At 40.8% G+C, this 25,426-nt stretch overlaps 1 protein-coding gene across 2 annotated transcripts in view; it reads right to left on the bottom strand.

Annotated features, from left to right (window-relative positions):
• The window catches only part of BLMH (bleomycin hydrolase), a 43,694-nt gene that overhangs the window by 7,771 nt on the left and 10,497 nt on the right, over window positions 1-25,426 (bottom strand). For both annotated transcript variants that reach the window (XM_004604999.3, XM_055130986.1), the window contains exons 7-11: window positions 16,941-17,096; window positions 15,441-15,599; window positions 15,249-15,316; window positions 14,516-14,633; window positions 12,350-12,419 (exon numbers count right to left, since the gene is read on the bottom strand). In XM_004604999.3, the coding sequence (XP_004605056.1) occupies window positions 12,350-12,419; window positions 14,516-14,633; window positions 15,249-15,316; window positions 15,441-15,599; window positions 16,941-17,096 (571 nt within the window). The remainder of the gene's footprint in view (window positions 1-12,349; window positions 12,420-14,515; window positions 14,634-15,248; window positions 15,317-15,440; window positions 15,600-16,940; window positions 17,097-25,426) is intronic.

Below are 25,426 nucleotides of genomic sequence, written 5' to 3'. Positions count from 1 at the left end.
CTGTATGCTTGGTTCCCCGAACACCAAGAAGAGCGATCCCTGGGCACAGACCTACAAGTCAGTCTTGAGCACTGGAGGTGTGACCCAGAAACCTACATAAATACATAAAATAAAAAGACAAATATAAATAATATCGTTTTAGAAAAACAATAGTGGCAGTAGTGTAGTAAAAAAAATACAAGTAAGCTAAAAAAAAATGGCACTTTTTTTTTTTTTTTTTTTTTTTTTTTTTTTTGCTTTTTGGGTCACACCCAGCGATGCACAGGGGTTACTCCTGGTTCTACACTCAGGAATTACTCCTGGCGGTGCTCAGGGGACCATATGGGATGCTGGGATTCGAACCCGGGTCGGCCGTGTGCAAGGCAAACGCCCTACCCGCTGTGCTATCGCTCCAGCCCCAAAAAATGGCACTTTTAAACAATTTAGTGTTTGGCTTCATGAAGACCACTGAATTCTTGTATGCTCCTTGGTCTGAAGAAAAAAGAAGAAAAACCTGGCCTCACAGCTATGTGATCGGAAGGAAAGCCTTGCAGAGTCCAAGGGTCTCCAAGATCCAGAGGGGTTCAGCCCACAATTTGAGAACTGCTGCTCCAAAAGACGGATTTAAATAATAAACAACACTACGGCAAGACTAAGGGGTGTGACAAAAGGGTATCATTTAACTTGAAGACACAATCTGCTTTGGTGAAGCCACCTATGTCTAATTCTGCTCTCCACCACCAACAGAAATCAAGGACAGTACCTCGTACGTGGCGCAGGACGTTCACTCTCACGGAAATGCCCTAAACAGACATGGCATCCTGGTTCTCTGAATCAGAGCTGCTTTTCTCAACAGGATACAGAGGAAAGGAGCTTACAAACCTGGCAGCCTGGGTCTTTTCTGATCTCCCTCGTGATTAGATACTCCAAAGTCCTTGACTTTGGTTGTCAGTCAGGCAGGACCTGGCCCTTACTGTCCCCTAAACTACTGTCCAGTAGAGTAGTGCCTAGTAGTGCCTACGACAGTTGTAGCAGCCAAAACTCTGCCAGCAGAAGGGCCAGCCTGTATCATTTCTTGTTGCAGCCCAAGTGCTTCCTGAGAAATAAAATCTTCCATCCCACCCCAAAGCTTTCCTGTGGGCAGGAGACCAGACCACTGAACACCAGGCCACAATTTGAGACATTACTTATTCTTCCCCTTACTTTAAGGCAGGCTGAATAAATTCTCTGAGTAGCTCTGAGCAATGAGGCAGGTGAAGGATAGAGGCAGATTCACATAATAAAGTTCTGGGCCTTTATGACAATACTATCATCACACAATCAAATGAATCTTCAAAAAATGCCCAGGAAAAATGGACAGTAAGTACATCTACACTATCTTGTTCCCAGAGCAGGAGATCAGATTAAGTCCTCACAAATTAAAACTCCTATCAATTGAAATCCACCCTTTCAAAGTCCCAGCCAAGGGACCTGCCTTGATTAGTCTCTCTCTCTTCAGGATATGAATTCTTTGGGGGCCCACAAAAACCTCACGGTCTAGGTGGCTGCCAAGTAATTGCACCCTGAGAAGATAACGAACATGTGGCTGCTCTAACTTTGATACTGCGTCTCTTGGAGTTTGACTGAGCAGATCACAATCATTTGTGTCTGAAACCCAAGAGAGCGCTGTGGGAAGGAGCAGCCAACTATCAGGAGTAATGTGGTCATTCTGAGGAAAGTTACAACTTCTAGCCCTTAACTAACCCCTGGCCATGGGAAATTATATTCCTCCCATTCTGAAGGAAAAGGAAATCAAATTCTGCAATAGAGACTCTACATTTACATTAAGGAAACAATCAAATAGTTAAATTAAGACACAGGAAAGTTACAAACTATACAGCATAAAAGTAGATTGACACTTGCAGAGAAAAATGGCCCATGGCTGGAGAGAGGGTTACAGAGGTTAAGATTCCTGTGGTCCGGCGGGCTGGCGGCACCATGTGGCAGGCGCCATCTTCTGTGACTCCAGACCCACAGGTATTCGGATTTTACTTTGGGGGCTCCCAGGAACTCATGGGAAGGGGGCGTAACCAGCACGCCCTCGGCCCAGATAAACCCGGAGCCGCTGAGCGCGAATCGGACCCTCTGCACCTAAAGACTTTGAATTCAGAGACTTCTTACAGCAATGCACTGGGACTGTGAGCTGGGCTATGTAATTTCTGGCAGAATTCTCCCTGGACTTTATACAGAAATCCAAAACTTAACATTTATAATTGTCAGCAATGTGAATTGGTTCCATTTGAACAGGTCTGACTTGGGGGGGAAACTCCAAATAATAACAGTAAGTTTTTGTTGAAAATATTGAAGGTTTTTAATGTAGCAGCCACCTCTGGACTGTGAACTAAGCAAAAGCCCCACGCTGGCCGACGTGGCGTGGCATACACCATACTATGAGGTGCAGGAAGGGGGATGAGGGGGAAAAAGAAAAAAAAAAAAAGGGTAAAGGAAAAAGAGAAAAAAAAAAGAGAGAGAGAGTTATGTCAACTATAGTGAGTTTTGTGTTGAATTATGGAATGTAATCAAGGTAAAGAAAAAATGAAGTGAAATTCATTAGTTATACAGTAGGGGGTAGGGGGTGGGGGCAGGGGGTATACTGGGGTTTCTGGTGGTGGAATATGGGCACTGGTGAAGGGATGGGTGTTTGAATATTGTATAACTGACATATAAACCTGAGAACTTTGTAACTTTCCACATGGTGATTTAATAAAAATTAAAAAAAAAAAAAAAAAAAAGATTCCTGTGGTCAACTTCAGTTCAATTCCCAGCACCACATGGTTTTCTCAGCATCACACCCGGTGATGCACAGGAGACCATATGGGGTGCTGGAAATTAAACCTGGGGTGGCTGTGTGCATGGCACATGCTCTACAACTGTACTATTACTCCCATCCAATGTATCACTGTCATCCCATTGCTCATCAATTTGCTCGAACGGGCACCAGTAACATCTTCATTGCAAGAAGTTACTGTTTTTGGCATATCAAATATGCCACAGGTAGCTTTCCAGGCTCTGCCGTGAGGGTGAGATACTCTTGGTAGCTTGCCGGGCTCTCCAAGAGGGGCGGAGGAATCAAACCTGGTTCAGCCTCGTGCAAGGCAAACACCCTACTCGCTGTGCTATCGCTCCAGCCCTCCCACCCAATGTTTACACTATACTTATGCACAATAAGAGCTCATACTATTCAGTACTTACTATGTGCTAGAAGGTTCTAAGCAAGCACTGCATACATTAAGTATCTGCACATTGTTTATAATAACAAAGGCTGGAAACAACCCAAGTTTCACTGAATATGATCCTCTAAGTACAGAGCCAGGAATAAGCCCTGAGCACCTGTGTGTGACCCCTCCGCCACCCCCAATTGTGAAATATAAGATGGAAGAACTATGTAATCAAAGACTTATAGTTTACTTACAGAGTTTTTGAAATAAAAAATGGTTTTCAACTACTGATTTACAATTTTGTTAAATTTTCAGGAGTTTAGCTTTAAGCATCTTTATGTGTGTAGTTTTCACTACCACCACTACACACACACACACAATGTATATGTGTGTGTGTGTCTGTATATATATACATATATATGAATGAAACATAGTAGGGAACAACAGATGGCCAGAGTCACTGGAACAAAAGATTTTGTCTATAGAACTGAGCTTACAATGGGGAGTAGGGTCCTTGGGACACTGGTGGGGGAAAGTAGGCACTCTGGTGATGGGTGTGGTGATGGAATGACGGTTGCATGAAAAGTATGATTAATAGTATTATAAATCCCGGTACTTCAATAAGAAGGATAGGGGGAGAAGGATTTATTCAATGTGAATGAGAAAAACCAACCATTTAGTGGCAGAGATCTGACAGGTGGTTATGGCTTAGTCAGGCAAGATAACAGCATAGTTATCAAGCTTAGGCACCATCTGTTTGGGATCAACTCCATCTGCTCAGACAGTCAAATAATTTTTATGGGGTCTCTTTATGAAGCATTTGTATCTTTAAACGAAAAAGACAGCATGTATCCCAAGCATTCAGATGAATGAACTATAATGTTCACAAAGGAAAAGAAGGCTTCTTTTATCTCCAGAGTACACTGCGGCTTTGGGGAGGGGGGTAGAGGGGAGGACCCGTTTCCCTGAAACACTCCAGGAAAAAGGAGGAGTAGAAAACAGGGTAAAAGAGAGGGGTTTGTGTTTGTGAACTGTGACCCCTGGGGAGCTCCACAAGTTTTGTCAGCACAAAGGCACACTTTCCAAAGTTTCTCTGCTCGAGTCTAGATGAAATCAGTCTGAGAAAAGATGATCCACTAACCAGTTTGATTTCCCCTTGGCCTGGACCGGTGAGTACCAAGCAGGCAGGCCTGAAGAACACAACCTGACAGGATCTTAGTCATTGCACAAGAGAGGAAAACACAATTTAGGTGTCACCTGAAGGTCTGTTTTCCTGATGACACTCGGTGATTTCTCTCTGGCCCCAAACTATCACTATTCATAGTTTAAGGCAAAATGTGCTTTCTGACCATTTCTCAAATGCACCAAGGATGGCAGGATACATTATTTCCTGGCCTCCTACCTCAGACCTATTGAAGCTGGTTTCAGATTTTCAGCTACTGTTTCCTTGGCTTGCCTCCCACTTTCTTTCAAGGAAAGAACCACAATCCTAACCAACATCCTTAAAGTTCCACTCAGCCTTGAAGAATCACTGAGAAACTTCCACCACGCCTCACAGCCATTCACTGTCCATTTTTAATTCTTGGTTTTGGGGCTACACCCAGCTGTGCTCAAGGCTTACTCTTGAATCTGCGCTCAGGTATCACTCCTGGTGGGGTTCAGGGGACCACATGGATGCCAGGGATTGAACCTGGAATGGCCATGTGCAAGGGAAGCACCCTACCTGCTGTACTTCCAGCTCCTCATTGTCCACCTGAAGGAACACAATACTAAAGTGTTGCTGATGTGGCATAATATGACAATTGCACATTCATCGCCCAATCTGCCAGCTTCCAAAATAGTACCTTAAAGCCTGACCCCAAAGCCTTTTCCCTTACTATTTTCTGGCTATTCTGCTATAGCACCATTTTCACTCCACTGTGGTCTGCACACAGCTTCCTGCATCCAATCAGTAAGAGGAGAGGAGGTGCTACCATTGCTAATGTTTTCCCCTATCACCACTAGGATTAATCACCTCCTCTGCTTTTTCCATAAAACTCAGTCAAAGTGATGAACCATTGATTCGATAAACAGGTAATACAGTACAATGGTCATAACAGGTACCTAAACTCTTCAAAATCCCTCCTCTAAAAAGGAATGGCTAAGGATCCAAATGCGCTAAGGAAAGCAGGCAGAACTCTCCATGATATGGAACACAGAGGTGGTTTCAATGATTTGACTTCAATGGCAAAGATACCAAAGGGACTACATAAAAATACCATGTTTTTACAAAGCAAAAGAAACTCAGGCTAAAATAAAAATGAGGAAGATACTGGCACACAATACATCAGATAAAAGGCTAATATCCAAGATATATAAAGCACTCACAAAGCTCAATATCAAAATACTAACACCCACCCATCCATCTCCACAATGGGGAGAGGAGATGAATAGACACTTCTACAAAGACCTACAAAGGGTCAGTAGGCACATGAAAGTGTTCATCGGACAACAAAGAGAAGATCTCACACTGGTGAAAATGGTGCGCACACATCCACACCCACACCCACAGCCGAAAGAGAAAATGGTTTAGAGACTTCTCAAAAGCTCAAGGACAGAGCTTCCACATGACCCAGAGATTCTAATTCCTGGCATCTATCCCCAAAATACAAAAACATTAATTAGTAAAGATATACACACACATTTATTGCAGTGCTTAGTACAACAGCCAGGAAGTGGAAACAAGCAAATACCCACTGATAGATGAATGGAAAAGGAAGCTGTGGCATACAAACACAATGGGGCTGTAAGAAGAGATGCTATTATGTAGCCCGCTACAACTTGGATGAAACATGGAACTGGAGGGCATCATATTAAGTGAAGATGGGAGGACAAATACAAGATAATCTCACCTGTGGCATACAGAGAAACAAGACAAGAGAATCTATAGTATCAAATAATAAACTCTTGTCCTGAATTGTACAACTGAGTATATATAAACATCTGTTTCCTCAGTGTAAACCGAAGAAGAACAGCAAAGGTTAGCATGAGTGTGTGAGCTTGTGTATGTTTTCCGAATATTTAGTGCAAAACATATAAAATTGAAAAGGTATTGGCATTAATGTCAAATAATTCTTGCACAAAAGCTTGGAATATATGTATTAGTCCTAGATTCAGAGGTAATCTGAAGCCATTTCCTGTTAAAATAGTTACTTGTTGAGAAATATCAACACCAAACTCTTAACACCTAACACACAAAAAAAAATTCAAAATAATCATAGAATATTTATAAAGGTTGTTCTTCTGATCCATTTTTTGGTTTTTTATTATCTTTTAGTTTGGGGATCAAAACTCAGAGCCTCATTCATACAAGGCTTGAGCTCTACCACTGACCTCAGTCTTAAATAATATACAAACTACTTTACTCTAAACAACTCTTAATCACTTTTTAAAGTAAAAGACACAACCAAGTTCCTCATCTAAAGGATCCATAAAAAGAATACAAAATGTATAGAGGAGAAAAGAAATCACACTGACTCTATAATGTTGGCTATGCATCCAATCCCCCAGACCTGGGCAAAGGGATAGAACCAAGGCCTCACAAACGCTCATGCAACTAATTTTTTAATCCATCTTACTAGGAATTCTAGATTTCCTCAACATAAACTACCCAAATTTGATCCAGTAAGATAATTTCTCCTTTTTCATCTCTTGTAATCAGAAAGGACTTCTGCTTATTTTTGCAGAACAAGTTATTTGATTTTAGTAAGTCTGAAATAGCAGACCAGGTCATGACCATGACGAGTTGGGAAGTCAAAGTTAAAACTGGGCAGAGGTCAGGGTAGTCTGCTTAGGTATCCCTGTTCTGTTTACCTCTAGCCTTTATGATTAACATTACTTTTACACAAATTATCACTTAACAGGCAGAAATCCCTGTTTCTGAATAGAAAGAGAATAGTAGCAATCTGTTAACAATGTTATCTACAGAAACAAAATCCCAGCAATGCAGTTTAAATTGAAGTATCTTCTGAAAGAACACAAACAGAGCTTCTGCCTCAGACATACCAGCCAATGCCCACCAGGATGACATACCCACCAGGATTATTCTAAGTCCGCTGGGGTAAACACAGAGTGCCGACATAATAACATACAATGCATTCTCCTAAGGTCAGGCTAAGTGTGCCAATTAAATGAGATCATGTTTTCTTTCTTTCCTTCCTGTCAAGTCAGAAACAACATTAACAAGAAATACAGGAGAGCAATTTATTTTGACTTTAAATGAACTATTCCCTACCTTCTCTTAGTTCAATTTCTTATCTTTTGGCTCCCTACTGAAATGCTTTGCTCTGTAAAATCTCAGGCATTTCAGTTATTCAAGAACAACAAAACATCTCAACTAGAGAGCTGCAAATTTCACTAGGATGGAAGATTATAGGCAGATCCAAGGGATAAAGATACTACTTTTCTCCACAGAATAACAGAATGAGTAAGAAAGCAGGATGAAAACTTTTACTGAGTAGGAGAGAAGAGTTAGAGCTCATGGGAAGAAAATAGCTAAATGCTCTAGACTTCTCCGTAAGAGTAGGTACTTTGGTTAGTAATAAAGACAGCAATTCTTGCTACATAAAAAGAGTGCCTGCCTGACTTTACAAATGTTTATCCTCTCTTAAATGTTTATCAATACTATTTACAAACTCAGTAACTATTACAGAAAAAATACGAGCAAGCAGTCTTATCAAAAATAAAACATAACTTTACAGACACTAACCTTTATGATAACAAATCCAATTACACAGACCAGATCAGGGGGGAAAAAAAAAATCAAACAGAAGCTACAGCGCTTCATTTGAAATATTTGCTTATATTTTGTGGTTTTGCTTTCACTGTTCCAGGGGATTGAACTCCAGGCTTCTCATATGCAAAGCTCACATTCTACCACTGTTAGGAAGAGAGGAGCTAGATAATTTATAAGTCTCCCGTTTGTTTCCTATTTCCAGAAGGCATGTGATCCAACTGGTTGGTCCCACAAACACTAATTTACCAAGGACACAACCAAATCAGACAGCAACAGCCCAGGAGTTGAAAAAAGTAATGGTGTTTGCTGCAGGAATCAATGGGATTGCTGCTGTTTGGACCACTGCTGAGCCTATGACTGCTGCTGCTGATTCACTAACACTCACCTGCAGAGATGTACCAAGTGAAACATAAAGATCTGTTAACATCAAAGGTACCTGGAAGTCAGCACGCTGTTCTCACCTTCCACAGAACTTGAGGTTATGTTTGCACGAAAGCATAAATATTATTCTAAGTCTCAATAAAAATGTTTTTTTGTTTGTTTTTTTTTTAAAGATTAACTTGGGGCTGGAGTGCTAGCCCAGCAGGTAGGGCGTTTGCCTTGCACACGGCCGAACCGTGTTCAATTCCCAGCATCCCATATGGTCCCCTGAGCATGGCCAGGGCTAATTCCTGAGTGCAGAGCCAGGAGTAACCCCTGAGCATCGCTGGGTGTGACTCAAAAAGAAAAATAAATACAGATTAACTTAAAGCTAGTGAGATTGGCTGCCATACCCCAGCTCTTAGCTCATGATTAAAAAAGCTTCACATTTCTTCTCCTTTTAAATTTAGGGGGGCACATCCCCAACACCAAAACGCTCGGGGTTTACACAAATGTTCATGACTTACTCTTGGCTTTGTTTGTAGACCATGCCCAGCAGTGCCAGGGCTTAGGGATTTGAGCTTAGGGATCACTCCTGGCAGGCCTGGAGGACCCGGAGGATGCCAGAATCAAACCTGGTCAGGCGCATGCAAGGCAAATACCCTACTCACTGTACTATCTCTTCCGCCCTATTCCTGGCTTTCTGCTCAGGAATCAGTCCTGGTAGTATAGGGGATTGAACCAGGTTGGCTGTATTAGTATAATATAGAACCCCTATACTACAAATCTAGTCCTTTTCTTAAAAAAAGAGGTATTTAACAAATTTGGGGAAATGTGTTTGTTGTTTTCCTTTTGGGTCATACCCAGCAATGCTCAGGGGACCACCTGGGATGCCGGGGATTAAACCTGGATAGGCCATGTGCAAGGCAAGTGGCCTCCCCATCATCCTATTTCTACAGTCTCTGTATTTAGGGAAATTTTATTAAGAAAAAGGTTTATATGGGAAACACTTGTTTCAGTTATTAAAGATGTTGTCCCACCAACCCTCAGCCCCAAATACTCTTGATTTCTTATTAAAACATACACTGGCATAGAGAAATCTAAGAAAACTCTTCAAATAGAATACAAATTATGTAACTCTTCAAATATAACCTTACTCATTTCACAAATTGTTAATGATACATCAGTTTAAGTGAAATGAACAAAATTATAATTAAACAAAGCAACTGTTGGTATTAAAAAAGGGACTAATAATTAGAGTCCCAATAGGAAACAACACATGTAAAGACTATTTTGAGGAGTGTCCATTTTAAAAAGAACTATTTGCAGAGGTGCAAAAGTATGGGAAATCCAGAGGTAAGATAAGGAGTCTGGCCCTAACTTCTTTGATTTATAGATATATCTGAATTATGAGTTGTTTTTCAATTTCCTGCTAGCCTTGTTAAAGTTTGTAACTTTCCTCTACCTGATATGAATATGTATTTGGTCTTAAAATGAGATTCACTTTATTAGAAACCACTAATTAAAATTACAATTGCCCTTACTTCATAAGTTAATGTAACTGGCATCCCATAACCACAGAATAATAGACATCACAGAGGGGGACATGCAAGTATGTGATAACGAATAGAAATGCACTGAAAATGCTTGTATTTACTTATATAAAGCACTGAGCTGCTAAGTCTCATATAAAATTTCTAGGACAGATAGACAAAACCAACCAATGATCATTTCACAGGGAGATGAAAAGACCTGACAAATTAAATGAGCTCTAGGTTTAAGAGATGAACACTGAAGCTTGACACTATGTATCTGAGTATCCCCCTGGCATCCATACCCACTTTCCCCCAGATTTCTAACTAACCTAAGTAAGCTGTAATGTCTTTGTTTCCCAGTAAAAATCCACTGCCTAATACAAACACGAACTCTTGGATGCTACAAAAGATCACCAAGTATATAACATACATGCATATACCAACATGCAGGATACACTATGGCAACTGAAACCATAAAATCTGAAGCATAAGGTAAATTATTTCCTCTGCATTTATTTAATGGCACAGAAAATACATTACAAAACAAGCTGGTTACAAATAGTGGGTAGAAGATGATCTCACTCATTTATTTAGATTAAATATTAGATTATCTAGATTAAACAGTTTTTATCTGAATAAATCTCGAAAGAAATCAACAAGTTGCAGAGATGCTTCTGGACCCTTGCAAGGCTGAGTTATTCAGGGCACCCTGGAGTGGGGCAGGTGAGCCCACCACCTGCCCAGAGCCCTGGCAGCAGAAAACCTCCACCCTCCACAATTGGTACCATGCTTATTGCTGTACGCTACTGCTTGGCACAAGCCTCATCCAGAAATTAATCTGTTGGAAAACTCAGGTATATGGGGTTTGTGACTGAAATCTCCAGGCTCTTACAAGAGTCGGGGATGGGCTACTTCTTTCCATCTCTCTGTTCTTCTGGAAGCCTGGCAGTCATGTCCATGAACTACCTCTGGCACCAAATAAGCACAATGACCGGCCATGATCCAGAGACTCACAAATAAATCTCAAAAGAGATCAGCACATTGCAGAGGTGCTTCTGGAGCCCGTACCAGGCTCTTGTCTGGGGCACCCAAAGTGACCATCCAGTTAAAATTTAACTGAAGTTAAAAATTTAACTTCAGTGGCATCATCCCATTCAAAATTTTTGAATGCCTGGAGTACCTGGATGCATTTGCAGCCACAAACTCTACATCACATTGGATGGGACCTCTTCTACAAGGGCTTATGTCTAGTGAGATACAACAATATTCACACACTTTCTTCCAAGGAAACATTTTTTTGATCATTTTTAGCAAATAGTAAGTAATATAAAATAAATTATTCAGGGCTTGCTATAGGGACAGGTTTGAGGGGTTGTTGGGAAAACTGAAAATAATGGTGGGGGAAGATGCAATGGTGGTGGGACTGGTGTTGGAATATTGAATGTAATAAATCATGAACAATGTTATAACAATGAAAATGACTTAAAAAAGCAAGTTCATATATAACATGAATTTTTGATGTAACCATTTGCTTAAAGTTGGATTTATCCCTTTTGCATTTCAGCATGGAAACAGGTCTCACTTGTTTCGTGAGTAATTTGAACCAATAACAAGTAAATATTTATATAAATCCTTTGTGATTTTACATGATGAATAAAATAATCCATTTGTAGTTTTTAGAAATTGAAAAGAAAAACGCTTTTATCTATAATAAACAAGTACTTAAAATATGATCTGGGTTAGCAATATGACAAGAGTCAGAGCACCTGCCTAATATGTGAGGCCCCTTTGTATTCTGTATTTAAATTTTTCTGTAACAAACAACAAAAATTTGAAGAGTAGAACTTTACTTTTAGGTTTCTTTCCTTTTTAGGTTTTACTCATTTTATGGAGTCTAATAAACGCCTAAGTTTTTTTTTTTTTAAATCCCATTCTCAGAAGATTTCTGACTTTCTAGAGTCTTGCATATTATGAAAACACACCAAATATTACTTAGCAAGTGTCCTGGCATATGGTACTTACTTTCTCATTGCTAAGTGGTTCTGATATGAGGTCTTAGAGGGGTGAGCATGAGTTACAATACATACTAACCTATACTGATCTCACAATTTATTTGGGATGCCAGTTTGTTACAGGAATCTTAAAAGCCAACAAGGTCCTTAGGTTCTTCTCTAGCATAGTCTAGTTAATGGGACCAATAATAATAATAATTATTATTATTATTTTGTTTTGGACCACACCTGCTGATGCTCAGGGGTTACTTCTGGCTCTGCATTAGGAATTACTCCTGGTGATGCTGGGGAACCATACGGGATGCTGAGAGTTAAACCTGGGTCAGTCACATGCAAGGCAAGCACCCTACCTGCTCTACTATGCTGCAGCTCCCAACAGAACCAGTAATTACAAACTACTCCACACTGGGCAGCTTTCCATGTGTGCTTCTTAGGACGCAGTAACAGAGCAGAATCCATTCACCTGAGTCAGTTTTACCAAATTAAGCTCACCTTTGTGGCCATGGTCTTCACCCCATGAATTCTCAACTCTCCACTTTTCGAATGCACCTTCCTGTTCATCCTGCAAGAAGAGTGAATGCCATTACATAGACCATTACACTAGATCTCGCACTGGGGTGTCACGTAACTTTAGGTTTGTTTCAGTCAAGACATACATGATCAGGACCACCTATTTTCTACTCTAACTGAAGAAATGACAGAAATAGAATTGGAATTTTTTTGGGGATATAAAAATATGATCAGGGGCTGGAGTGATAGCACAGCAGGTAGGGCATTTGCCTTGCACGCGGCTGACCCAGGTTCGGTTCCCAGCATCCCATATGGTCCCCTGAGCACGGCCAGGGGTAATTCCTGAGTGCAGAGCCAGGAGTGACCCCTCAGCATCGCTGGGTGTGACCCAAAAAGCAAAAAAAAAAAAAAAAAAAAAGATCAGCCAAGCACAGTGGTAAATACTATTTTTCTCCTCTACATTCAATTCTATACAGAATATAAGTCTGTTAAAATACTAGTTGGCTGAGAAAAATGTAGTACTAAAATATTAAAAGTAAGTGCACATTATCTAAAGCCGATGATTCTTGTTTTTAATAAATCAGCTCTATTTGCAAAGGCATCCGATTATATGTTTTTTGGGGGAGGCACAGTTGGGGGGCATTTGGGGATTATTCCTAGCTCTGTGCTCAGGGACCATCTCCTGGCAGGGCTTGGGGGACCATATGGGATACTGGAGATTGAACCCAGGTTGGCTGCAGGCAAGGCAAGCACCCTACTCATTGTACTCATTACTTTGGCCCACTTTATTTTAAAACTGATTCTAAGACTTGGTTACAGTTGTTTGGGGTTTTGTTTTGGGGCCACACCCAGCTGTGCTGAAGTCTTACTCTTGACTCTGAGCTCAGTAATCAGTCCTGGTGGGCTTGAGGTACCAAATGACTCCCATTGATTAAGTTCACGCCAGCTATACGCAAGGCAAGCGCCCTACCCACTATACTACCTCTCTGGCCCCTTGGCCACAGTTTTAAACAAAAACCAAATTCTCATCATACTGATTTTCTCCTTAAGATAATGATACTTTTCAAATTATTAAAAAATTCAGTTATACAATTCAGTTATACAATTGAGTTATACAAATATTAAATAGAACAGTAAAAAAAAAACACCTTATACTACATTCATAAAACCCTAAAATTTAATCTTCATTAATAGATTAAATTTAATTTTGTGTGGAAAGTAGGGGTAGGCCTACCTGGCAGTGCTGAGGGGCTTATGTGGTGCCAGGGATAGAACCTGGGCCTCCCACATGCAAAGCATGTGCTTTTAGTCCTTTGAGTTATCCTCCCAGCTCAGATTTTCACTTTCTTCTATTTTTTTTTTTCCAATGCCACACCTCTGGGGCTACCCCTGGCTAAGTGCTTGACGGTGTCATTTCCAGCTTTGGTCAGGGACCACGTGGTGTCATGGTGGTCCAGCTCAATGAGCTATCTCTCTGGCTCCCAGATTTTCATTTTCTTATGGAACAATGATTTGGTAACTATTTATTGTCTTTACTGACACAGGGAGGGATTAAGAGAAAGACTCCATTTAGGAAAACACTTCTCTCTCCTGTTTACTCAGGGTATTTGGTGATGCCAAAATAACTTACATCTTTGTAGCATGAGAAGAGAGTTGGCGCCTATATTATCTCCTAATATTATTGCCTGTTAACTCCCACTTGCCTGTATCTGCAGGATTCTCAACTATATGGGATTTGCTCTACTCTTGCCAGTTTTCTTGGAGATCAGTAATTTTCAGCCTCAGAAATAGCCAAAAATCAAATATACACGAGTCAAATCTCTTTATTTGTAGTACTACTTACTCTGAGCCTCAGATACCTTCAGGACCACACTGGGGATCACCTATTAAGTGTTTTGGTTCTCTACTTCTCGTTTATAGTACACCTTTACTTTCCTATCACTATTAGTTAGAATCAGTAACAAATCTGGGTCGGGAACATACTAGATATGCACCTCAATTGCTGTACTATCTCCTGGTTACTAGAAACTAACTTTAACAGAAATCACATGCATTCATGCATCAGTACTGAAGTGCTGGATAAACAGTCCACAAAAGAATGGAGGGCCATCTGTGCCAACACTGCAGTAGACAAGCTGAGGGTCATACCTTCTCTGAGAAAGCAGTGAAGGTCATGGCGTGGGTCATAAGTGAATCACCAAAAGTCAATCTCTCAGCTTTATTCATGTTCTTCAAGGAGACACCAAACACTAACTCATGGTCATAGCTGTAAAAAGAATGACAGAATAAAGAAGAGTACAATTATGAAGGGAAATTGGCACTCCTCTGGATAGTAAAGGAACATAGAAGAAACCAAAGGGGCTCAATAGCTCCAAATAAATCTGGGGTGCTCTCTTTACAGAACATGGTGTATGCAAAAATGTAACATTTCAATGGGATTCTTCTACTCCCTACATCATAGAGTACTCAGGAACATATGGAATGATTAGACATACATATATATATATCAATATCAAAAGGCAGACAAGAAGAGATTGTAGTATCAATTTGGCAAGAAAACTCTAAAAACCATTTTCAAAACTGCCTTTTAAAAACTCATAGAACCACCTTGAATTCACCATGAATTCTATATCTAAATTCATTTTGACCACTGCTATAATACTTAAATTTAACACGTCAAAAGTGGGGCTGAAGAGAGAGAGAGTACAATGGGCAGGTCACTAGTCTTGCGTACTGCTGACCCAGGTTCATTCCCAGGCACCTCGTTAAGATCCCCAAGCACTGCAAGTAGTGATCCCTGATTACAGCCAGTGTGGCCCAAGAACTATAAATTAATTAACAACCCACACATGACTGTCTGCTTCAAGTTCCTTGTACTCACACGTTCATGTCACTGAGGCCCAACTTGCCATTGAAGTGTTTTCCAACATCACAGCCAAACCACACAGCCTGGATGTGAGCAAGGAGACAATCAAACAAAAATCTATTAGACCAGAGAAGTGGAAGGATGTTGCTTAACCTCCCACCCTCCACCCCCACCCTGCCACGTGAAAGACACAGAAACAGTACTAACCTCTCCATCTTTGATGGAGGCAGCAACCATCTTTTTCAAGAAGTCAATGGGCTGGTTGTTATATAGAGTTTTTCTTCCTCCAACCATATTGCTTAAGTATTCCACTGTGTAAAGTTTGTTGTATTTGTGCTGGGGTCGAGGGTCATTCACTAAACAAATCTATTAACATCAAGATTATACTGCTTAGGACATAAAGCAGGAAATATCAAGCAAGACCTAAACTTGATCTTGAAGTTCATATGTTTGATCATGTTCATTATCTCTGACTATAAAAATAAGCAGTACAGGCAGGTAAGATATAGAAGAGACCAGTATGACAATAGCTGAGAATGATCGTGCTGGACAAGATCTAAGGGTTAAAAGTAGGTAAGATATATTCTTGATAACCTTTCAGTATCAATTTTGCATATCACAATGCCCAAAGGCGGGGGTGGGGAGAGAGGGGGAGAGAAGGGGCGAGAAGGGGAAAGGAGAGGAGAGGAGAGAGAAGAAAAAAAGAGAGAGAGAAATGGGGGGAGGGAGGGAGAGAGAGAGAGAGAGAGAGAGAGAGAGAGAGAGGCAGGCCATAGAGCCACGCAGGGGGTAGGGAATGGGGGGTGATGGGAGGGAACCTGGGGCTGGGAAATGTACACTGGTGGAGGGACTGGTGTTGGAACACTATATGACTGAAATCTAATCATGAATAGCTTTGTAATGGTCTATCTCACAGCGATTCAATAAAAAGGTTTTCTTTTAAAAAAAGCAGTACACCCACACTATTAAACAACAATAAGAACTACAACAAAGCAATAAGAGAGCACCGTACGTATTGTAACTAGTTTAGGGACATATTTGCGAACTGCACCTGTTTTTCCAACAGGTAGAACTGGCTCCAAATCAATTCTGAAAAACTGCATGTACTGAAAAAGCAAGAGAAAGAGCACATACTTCTAAGAACCATAATCTCAAATTATAAGACAGGAGGACTGAAGCCTGGTAATACCACAAATGGACTGGGGTTACAATAATAGTAATTTTTGAAAAGTCATTTGCTTATAAGAGAGTCAAGAGGCCAATAAGGAAGGACTCTGGTTGTCTTACCATGCTTCTTGGGTGAAGACCTACATGGTATAGAAAAAAAATTGGGACGTGATACTGCTTCCTTCCTCCAGAGACTCCTGGGGAGTCCACAGTACCGAGGTGCTCTGGATCCACGGTAAGAAACACCCTACTCACTTTCACTGTCTTAGCACCTGAGAAGGATTCTAGGCCCCAATCAGGAGGGCAGGCAGGCTTGCTCAGGTGGAAGTCTGATTTAGAAGCACTGAGAAAAAGAGATACTGATATACCAGCTCTCCTAGGTGTATAAAATACTGCAGAGGAAAGGGGAGAACAAAGTGTCTAGTTTGGCGTCTAGTTTGACAATCATGAATTGCTAACTCAAGACTCTCATATCCTTCCTGACAGTAAACAGACTTTTCAAAGTAAATAAGTCACTGGCTGCCAGTTCCAGTCTCCAACCTTATCTTCCATATTGAAGAGTGGCTTGACATGTTCCTTATAAAACTCCAAGGGCGTTATGGGGCCAATCTTCTGATAATTTTTATCTTTGTCTCGATACTCCCAGGTGAATGTCTCTGGTGGATTTCCCAAACAGATACACACCACTCGAAAGATCTGGGGGAAAAATAAGCAGTTGGCACAGTTAAGTGTTGTTTTTTTATTTTTTTAATCTCTTAATATTCCTCAAGCTTAGGCTGAGAAACACAAGAAATCAGTGACTGAAATTCAAGCCAGAAGTTTTGCAGGAAGTCTATCCAAAGGTGGATGCCTGTGATTTGTTATCAGTCAACTTGTGAGCCATCACATACACACTCCAAACAATACAGCTCTGGAATGTTACTATTTAGTAATTAGTACTTGCCCTGCTAACTTCTTTAGCTAAGGAACTGCACCATGGACTCCAACCAGACCCAGGCTGCTGTTCTGTGATTAACTTTCAAATGACAAACACTGATATGTATTTAAAAAGTGGAACTTTCCCCCTTTATGCATCTCGAGTTTTCTTTGAGTGTGATGAGGAACTTTACTCATGGGGGGGAAAAAAAAGGTTTTTTTGTTTTCATTTTTTGGGTCACACCTGGTGGTGGCCAAGAGTCACTCCTAGTAGGCTTCAGGAACCATATGAGTTGCTGGGACTAGAACCCAGGTCGGCTGTGTGCAAGGCAAGCACCCTATCCACTGCACTATTGCTCTGGTCCTGTAAAGTTACTCCTATCACTCAGCCACAACTTGAGTGACAGTGCCCACTAAAGACATTATTAGAACAGAAATAAGCTTTAGTAGGGTTCATTTTTGGGGTTGAGAGACCATATTTCCTAATGATGTAACTTTCAAGTTAGCATCTTTAAATATCTTATGTTCAATCTTAAAGAAAAAGATGTGTAGAGAGAATGTAGAAAGACTCTTCCATGCCAAGTTTGCTACATCTTTAAAAAATGTAACATAGGTGGTTCACAGTCCTGCAGGGCCCAAGCAGGACCACATCCTCAAGTCCTACACTGAACTGTCCAGCCCAGTTGGCCAGGTGTCACCATGAGCAACCCCAAGTCCCCTAAATACTGCTTGGCAGGTATCTCCTCCCTCAAATAACCAGGACACAGCTCGGCGGCAGAGCACTTGCTTTGCATATGAACCCTGGATTTGATCCCCAAGTAACTCTTCCCAGCCCACCCCCAAACCCCGCCCCAGAAAAATGTACTTTGAGTCAGGGAGCAAGTTTAAGGGAGCTAATTGAAAGGGTTAGAACATATGCTTTCCACATGGGATCAAACCCTGGCACTGCATGGCATAGCACAGCTTGCCATAGCCCCCAAAACATCAGGGACATGTTCCAGAAACTGAAAACAAAACAACAAAAAAACACATTCTGATTGCGAGGCTTTATCTGTAAGTAAAGGCAGTATTTTCCAAGACTCTACTATCTAAAACTCTAATACTCTCCCACCCCTTATTTTTACAAATGTCCTACAATTTCTATGGGTTCTTTTTGTTGCAAAGGTCTCTACCAAGGCGAGACATAGATATCTGAATATGACCTGAGCCAAATCTCCAAGGTACCCTAAAGCAGTAAGCATGTCCACAAAGGGAAGGCACACAGAAAAAAAACAAAGTTATATTCCAGAATGAACATACTCTTATCTTGCCTCCTTTGGCCCCCCACTTTGGAGAACTTGCTGTTCTAATAGGACAGAACCTATTTTTTTTTAACCCTTGCCTTCCATTTTCTTCAAAGATAACTGCTTCTAGAGAGAACAACAAAATAATGACTTTTTTTCTACCTGTCTTCCTAACAACTCTATGTTTTACCACTTTTATCCTGAAAGACTATTTAGGTAGCTTATTTTCTGGTACTCATCAACCATACCTGAGTAGTTGTTTGAGCCCCCAGGTCTTCCCCATATTGGCCTTTTAAGAAAATTTATTATATACCCTAGTTCCTATCTAATTTCCTCATCCATTAGGGAATAAAAGCCCAGTATCTCCCATTTCTCAGTATACATACATATGTCATCATCGACCACCAATATTGTGTTACGTCTTTATCGTTCCCAGTGTACTCTAAGCCTAAAAGAATATTAAAGGCATACTGGAACCTTATACCAAAGGTTCAAACTTATTCTCTGAATCAAAGGTGAAAAACTACAAACAGGCTTTTGGCAATGACATAAAACATATAATTAAGGACAAAGAAATTCTTTATTCACAGGCTATTATGGAAGACAAAACCTGAATCTATTATCTTGAAAAGACCGATTAATCCACAGAGACTATGCTTATGCCTGCCTTTCCCTGTTTTGTACTGTTTTCCTTGACTGGGGTTTACTGTTTGTTTTATGAGCCTGAATAGCTAGTCCTTAAACCACATCTCTTTTAATGATGTATCATCCCCAGATCTACCATAGAAATAAAGGAGCAGAGCGTCATGTTAGCAACTGAAATTGAGCTGCTCAAGCCATAGATGAATGAGCTGTGGCTGGAGGCACATGGACCAGAGAGACATTTTGCATTTGCTCAGCACGAACATCATGAATGGACACTTCAGGGCTCCATCTTTAAGAGTAAGACACTGCCATGGGCAACTATGATCAATTAGTAACAATAAAAAAGGTACTGCATGAAAATGTTTAGCTGAAGGATTTGTAGGCTTAAATGATGTGCATTTTCAACCAATAACTGTGGCCATCTATGGCTGAATGTATCAAAAGGGTCATTCTGATCAATTAGGTTGTCATTCAAGGGTAGCTTATCTAGCACAATGAGGACCTTGCCTAAAATAAATAAATAAACAAACAAACAAATAAATAAATAAAAGCCAAGGGTCAGGCTTAGTGACTATTACATGAATTTCTGCCAGTTTTAATTTTTGGTTGTGGGCTACACCTGGTAATTCTGGGCGGCAACTCTCAGCTCAGCATTCAAGAGGCTGCTCCCATATGTGTTTGGGGGACCATGTGGTGCTAGGGACTGAACAGGGCTTCCACATTTGAAGTATGTGTTTCAGCCTTTTGGGTCATTTCCCCAGTCTCTCTACTGGCTTTTAAATATACTCTAGGGGCCAGAGTGATAGTATAGTGGGTAGGGTGTTTGCCTTGCCCAAAGCCTACCTGGTTCATCCCCAGCATCTGATATGGTCTCCTGAGCACTTGCAGGAGTAATTCCTGAGTGCAGAGCCAGGAGTAACCCCTGGGCATCGCTGGGTGTAACCCCCCCCCCCGCAAAAAAAAACCCAAAAAAGAAAACAATGTAAACATATTCTAAACATGAATATTTTACACCATAATTTGCATTTACATATAACTTATATGATAGCTTATTTTCACTTCCTATTAGAAGTAATGTATCAAAAAGGGAATATAGACTATTTGAAATTAAGAACATGTTCAATCATTCTCTCCAAAACGACATGAGAAGGGGTTGGAGAGATAGTACAGTGGGCAGGGTGCTTGCCTTGCAAAGAGTAGACCCAAGTTTGGTCCCTGGCACCCCAAGTGGTCACCTGAGCATCACTAGGAGTGATCTCTGGTATGGCCCAAAAACTAAAAAGAAAATTAAAATCCCAAAAATCCTATGAGGAAATCTGGAATTTTGCTAACTAAATTCTCAATGAGTCATTTTGCAGAAACATACTTATACCTTTCTGCATTATTTATTAATTTTTTCTTTCTTAGGCCACACCAGGTGGTGCTCAGGGTTTACTCCTGGCTCTATGCTCAGGAATCACTCCAGGTGGGCTTGGGGGGCCACATGGAATGCCAGAGGTTGAACCCAGGTCTGCCACATGCAAACCAAGTGCTCTACCCACTGAACTATCTCTTGGGTACCTCTGCATTTTTTTCAAAAGTGTTTATTTTTGGCTTGCTTTTCAAACCTATTGAACACGTATTCTTCTCTTTCTGTCCTCTCACATCTAAGTAAGTTTCATTCAATAAAAACTTCTGCTTCACTAAAAAGAAAACAGTATTTTCATCAATTAAGTCTTGAATAAGGATGACATTGTTCAGATTTTATAGTACTACAATTTGAAATGTCACTTTGTTTTATATTGCTTACCATGACTATAAATTATCCAGTCATTTACACTCAAGTAAATGAGTAACACTCAGAAAGGAATATTTTAAATCTGACAGGCAAGTTCTAATTAGAAAAAAAATAAGCTCTCCAAAACATAATCTCCAGGAACCCTACTACTGTGTTTTCTTATAAGAGATTCAGCTCTTCCAAAATAACATTCACTGTACACAAAGGTATAAACCTAGGAGTGAAATTATAAATCCAAGTCTGCTCTCTGGTGGACAACTCAGAAATTTCATTTGCTTCTGACAGATGCATTTGGCATTCAGGATAAAAAGATACTAGACAAAAGCCATTATATAGTACCAAGACTACAACCATATTCCCAAAAATATAGTTACAAATGGAAAAATTACCTTTAGGGAAATATACTGTGACTTTAATTGGAAGTATACAGTCTCTATGCTAGTATGATCTATGATCTTTCCTTCCTGTTTAATATTTCACCACAGAAACCCAGGCATATAAATTCTGGCATATTTATTCTGTATTTTATTTGTTTCTCCCTATTAGAAAGTAAACTGGGGGCTGGAGCAATAAATAGTACAGAGGGTAGGGCATTTGCCTTGTACATGGCCGACCCGGATTGGATTCCCAGCATCCCATATGGTTCCCCAAGCACCACCAGGAGTAATTACTGAATGCAGAGCCAGGAGTAACCCCTGTGCCATCACTAGGTGTGACCCAAAAAGCAAAAAGCAAACCAAAAAAAAATTAAAAAAAAAAAAAAAAACAAAGAAAGTAAACTACATAAAGGCAAGGCAAAGATTTTTGTCTGTCCTGTTCACTGTTAAGTCCCCAATCCCTGTAATAGTGCCAGATGTGTGATTAAAAAAATACCGTGATTTTATTTATTTGGGGATGGGGAATGGGGTTAAACCCAGTAGTGCCCAGGGGCTACTCCTAGTTCTGGGCCCAGGGAACCATATATAGTTCAAGGGCTCAAACCATGGTCCGTGGAAATGTCTACCTGCAAGGTAAGTGCCTTACCTCCTGTACCATCTCTCTTGTCACTATACCTGGTTTCAGACCAAACTTTGGATCAGAACCAAGTGAATGACAAAGCATTACAGAGTCAAGGAAGTGAACTCACAAAATATGTTTTTCAAAATGCTGGAAAGCTTGAGGCAGAGAGGCATACAGCAAAGCAACGCAACACTGGCAACTGATGGTCCTTTTCCCTGAATTTCCAACACAATAATGATACTGACACTGAAGGCCTTGCTGAGAGTGAAGCCAGTCAGAAAAGCAAAGAACAGGAGAATCTAGTGTTTGTCCTAGTCCCTTAAATACCAATGATTAGAGAAGGTTCTTGTAAAACTGTGATAAACGATAAAGCAAAAATTGAATTAGAGTTCTAGATCAACTAGGATCCTTTCCATGAACTTAGGGGAGCAAAGGAAGCTTTGCTAGGTACACTGCATCAGTACTTGCCTCTAGGAACCACCTGGCATCTGAGATTTTATATTCTTGGCTAATGAAATTGGGAAGTTAAGCTAACTTTCCAGTGTGGCTATGTGGAGACTCTAACAATCTATAATCTAACAGAAAAAGCTACAAATGGTGTTAGAAACATACTTGCAGCTAATGTACATTTGGTATTTCTTGTTTATATTATTGTATAGTCTATTAAACAAACGTCTATAATTTGGTATCAGGTTCTGCCCCTTAAACCCATCTTAAAAAAACCCCACTGCAACAAGGGGTCTAAAGAGTATTTTTCCCTATCAGAGAGACTCATTTATTTAGTTTGGTTTTGGGGTCACACCCAGTGGTGCTCAGAGGACTTATTTGGAGACAACAATCAAACAATGGTGGTTTACATGCCAGGCACTTTAACCCCTGTACTATCTCTCTGGCCCTGAAATTATTCATTTTATTTTTATTTATTTATTTATTTATTTTTTTTTTGCTTTTTGGGTCACACCCAGCGATGCTCAGGGGTTACTCCTGGCTTTGCGCTCAGGAATTACTCCTGGCGGTGCTTGGGGGACCATATGGGATGCCGGGGATCGAACCCAGGTCGGCCGCGTGCAAGGCAAACGCCCTACCCGCTGTGCTATTGCTCCGGCCCCTGAAATTATTCATTTTAAACCACTGCTGAAGTCTAACAAGGGAATTAATCAAGAAACAAAAAAAGGTTCTTGGAATTACAGCAGAAATAGCAATTTTTTAAGATTTATTTCTATTTATAATTCTGATTTATTAAGAGAATGTACAATAAATAGAAAATATTATAGAAATATTAGTTCCGTCTATTATTATAAAAATGCAAAGGTACAGTACTCTTAAGAAATCACCTACCTCAATTTTTCAGTTTTATTATTGAAGAAAATATAGGGCTTATGGATAAAATGGCCTAGGCTAGCATGGATTATAACCACCTTTTCTATCTACAAATTCTTCTCTCCAGGATCCTATGACCTTTACCTTATTCTCTACATCAGTAAGGCCTGACAGCTTCACTTCCTATACTCCCCAAAATTCATCCCCTTCTCTCCATTCTCTCTCTCACCAACTTGGTCCAGGTGACTGTCTCATCTTTATGACTTTAACTGCCTTCTGGTCTCCTTACATCCTCTGTCCCTGCTCTAAGATGTATTCACAAAGTACCAGAGGGCATTTTTGTTGTTTTGTGCTTGGGACCATGTGTTGCCCCAGGGTTTTACCCTGCACGCAGAGTATGCACTCTAGCACACGAGCCACGTCCCTGGTTCCCCAGTTTGGTGGTGGTGGTGGTGTGGTGGTGGTGATGGGGTCCTTAGGAAGCCTCGAGCCCCTCCAGGTGATTCTCAGCCAACCTGCAGAAGGTTTAATGTGACAGTCTCAGGGTACCACTTGGGCCTTGCAGTGCCAGGAATTACCCAGGACATGATGGCAGTGCCTGGGGACTTCCAGGTCATACCTGATGGTACTGTGTTGGATATCAACCCTAAATGCTTTAGGCTTTATCAGTGAATTGCCCCTTTCCTCCTCCCAGAGAAGCTTACCATGCCCTTGCTAACATCCTTAATTTAGTCAAAGTCTATCTTCAACCTCCCCTTTGTGTTGGATATTAACCCTAACTGCTTTAGGCTTAATCAGTGTATTGTCTCCTTTCCTCCTCCTAGAGGAATTTATATTACCCTTGCTAGAATCCCTAACTTGGTTAAAGTTTATTTGCAATCTTTCCCTTGTATTTTACCTCACATTGTCACAGTCCCCCTTGTTAATCTCGATTGCTTGTAAAACAAAACTTTCTGGTAATTCTGAACTTGTATTGATACTGCTTTGTATTTGAAGTGCTGTATACTTGTACTTGCTTTATTGTTTCCCCTATAGCCTTTTTATATGTTACCATAGAGCAATGTTTGGTTAAACACAGAAAGACCATTACTGCTATGCTCCTAATATTTGGGAGTTGATTGACTCAGAAATTTATCTGCTCCTGGGCATAATTACTTGAACGTAACTACTTGACTCAGGCTTCAGTTTCTATAGTTCCTAACACCCCAAAGGGAAGGTTCCGCCATGGGACTAGGATGGACCTGGGGCGAGTGGCAAAACTACCCGGTAGCGAAATGGGACATTCTAGAAAGCATAAGTGCATGGTTTTCATGCAAACTGTTACAACTTTAGAGATAGGACTCCCCTGGGGAAGGACTAGATGAATGGCCTGAGGACTTAGTCTGGGATTTACGGTACAAGTCTTGCTTGCACTCAGAGCCCAGACAACCAAGTGTTTAAGCTTTGCTTGCTTTCAGCCCAGAGAACTAAGTGTTGGGATCTTTGTCTCTTACTGTGTTTATCCAAACAACTGCAAGTATCGATAACTTATACAATTAGAGGGAAACATAAAAGCAACGCAGTAGTCCCTGGGAGACAGAGTGTCTCCTTGAGTTGATCTCCCTAAAAGAATTTCCTCTGCCAAATGTTTATCTATGTAAATGACCATCACACCTGTGCTTACCTCAACCCCCCTTCAGATGTTCTATAAGTATGCTAGCAACCCTGCATTAAACAGGCAATTTTCACCATCAGACTGTGGTTCCCAGCCTCCCCGTCTCCTGGCTCTCTGTGTCTCTGCTGGGGGGCCCTGGGGAGGTGGGGAGGCGGCTCAGGGCTATCGAACGCACACTGGTGTCCAGCAGCAGCAGCAGCCACCCGAGGATCATCTTTTCTGTTTTGTGATTACACAGTACTGGGAATCAAATGAGGGTCAGCTGCATGCACCTAAGCCCCTGTATTACATTTCCAGCCTCCACCCACAGGGTGAAAGATTTAAACAAAAATTAAACTTGTCACCCCTCAGCTTAAATCACCCCTCCCTGGATGGTCACCTCACTTAGAACAAAATGCAGATGCCTTTTGGAGGCTTAGAGGTCTCTAATATA

The sequence above is a fragment of the Sorex araneus genome, chromosome 3 (assembly GCF_027595985.1).
Source record: "Sorex araneus isolate mSorAra2 chromosome 3, mSorAra2.pri, whole genome shotgun sequence".
NCBI classification, from domain to species: domain Eukaryota; kingdom Metazoa; phylum Chordata; class Mammalia; order Eulipotyphla; family Soricidae; genus Sorex; species Sorex araneus.
Note: the sequence above shows the minus strand (reverse complement) of the source record. Positions and strands in the feature narration are given on the sequence as shown.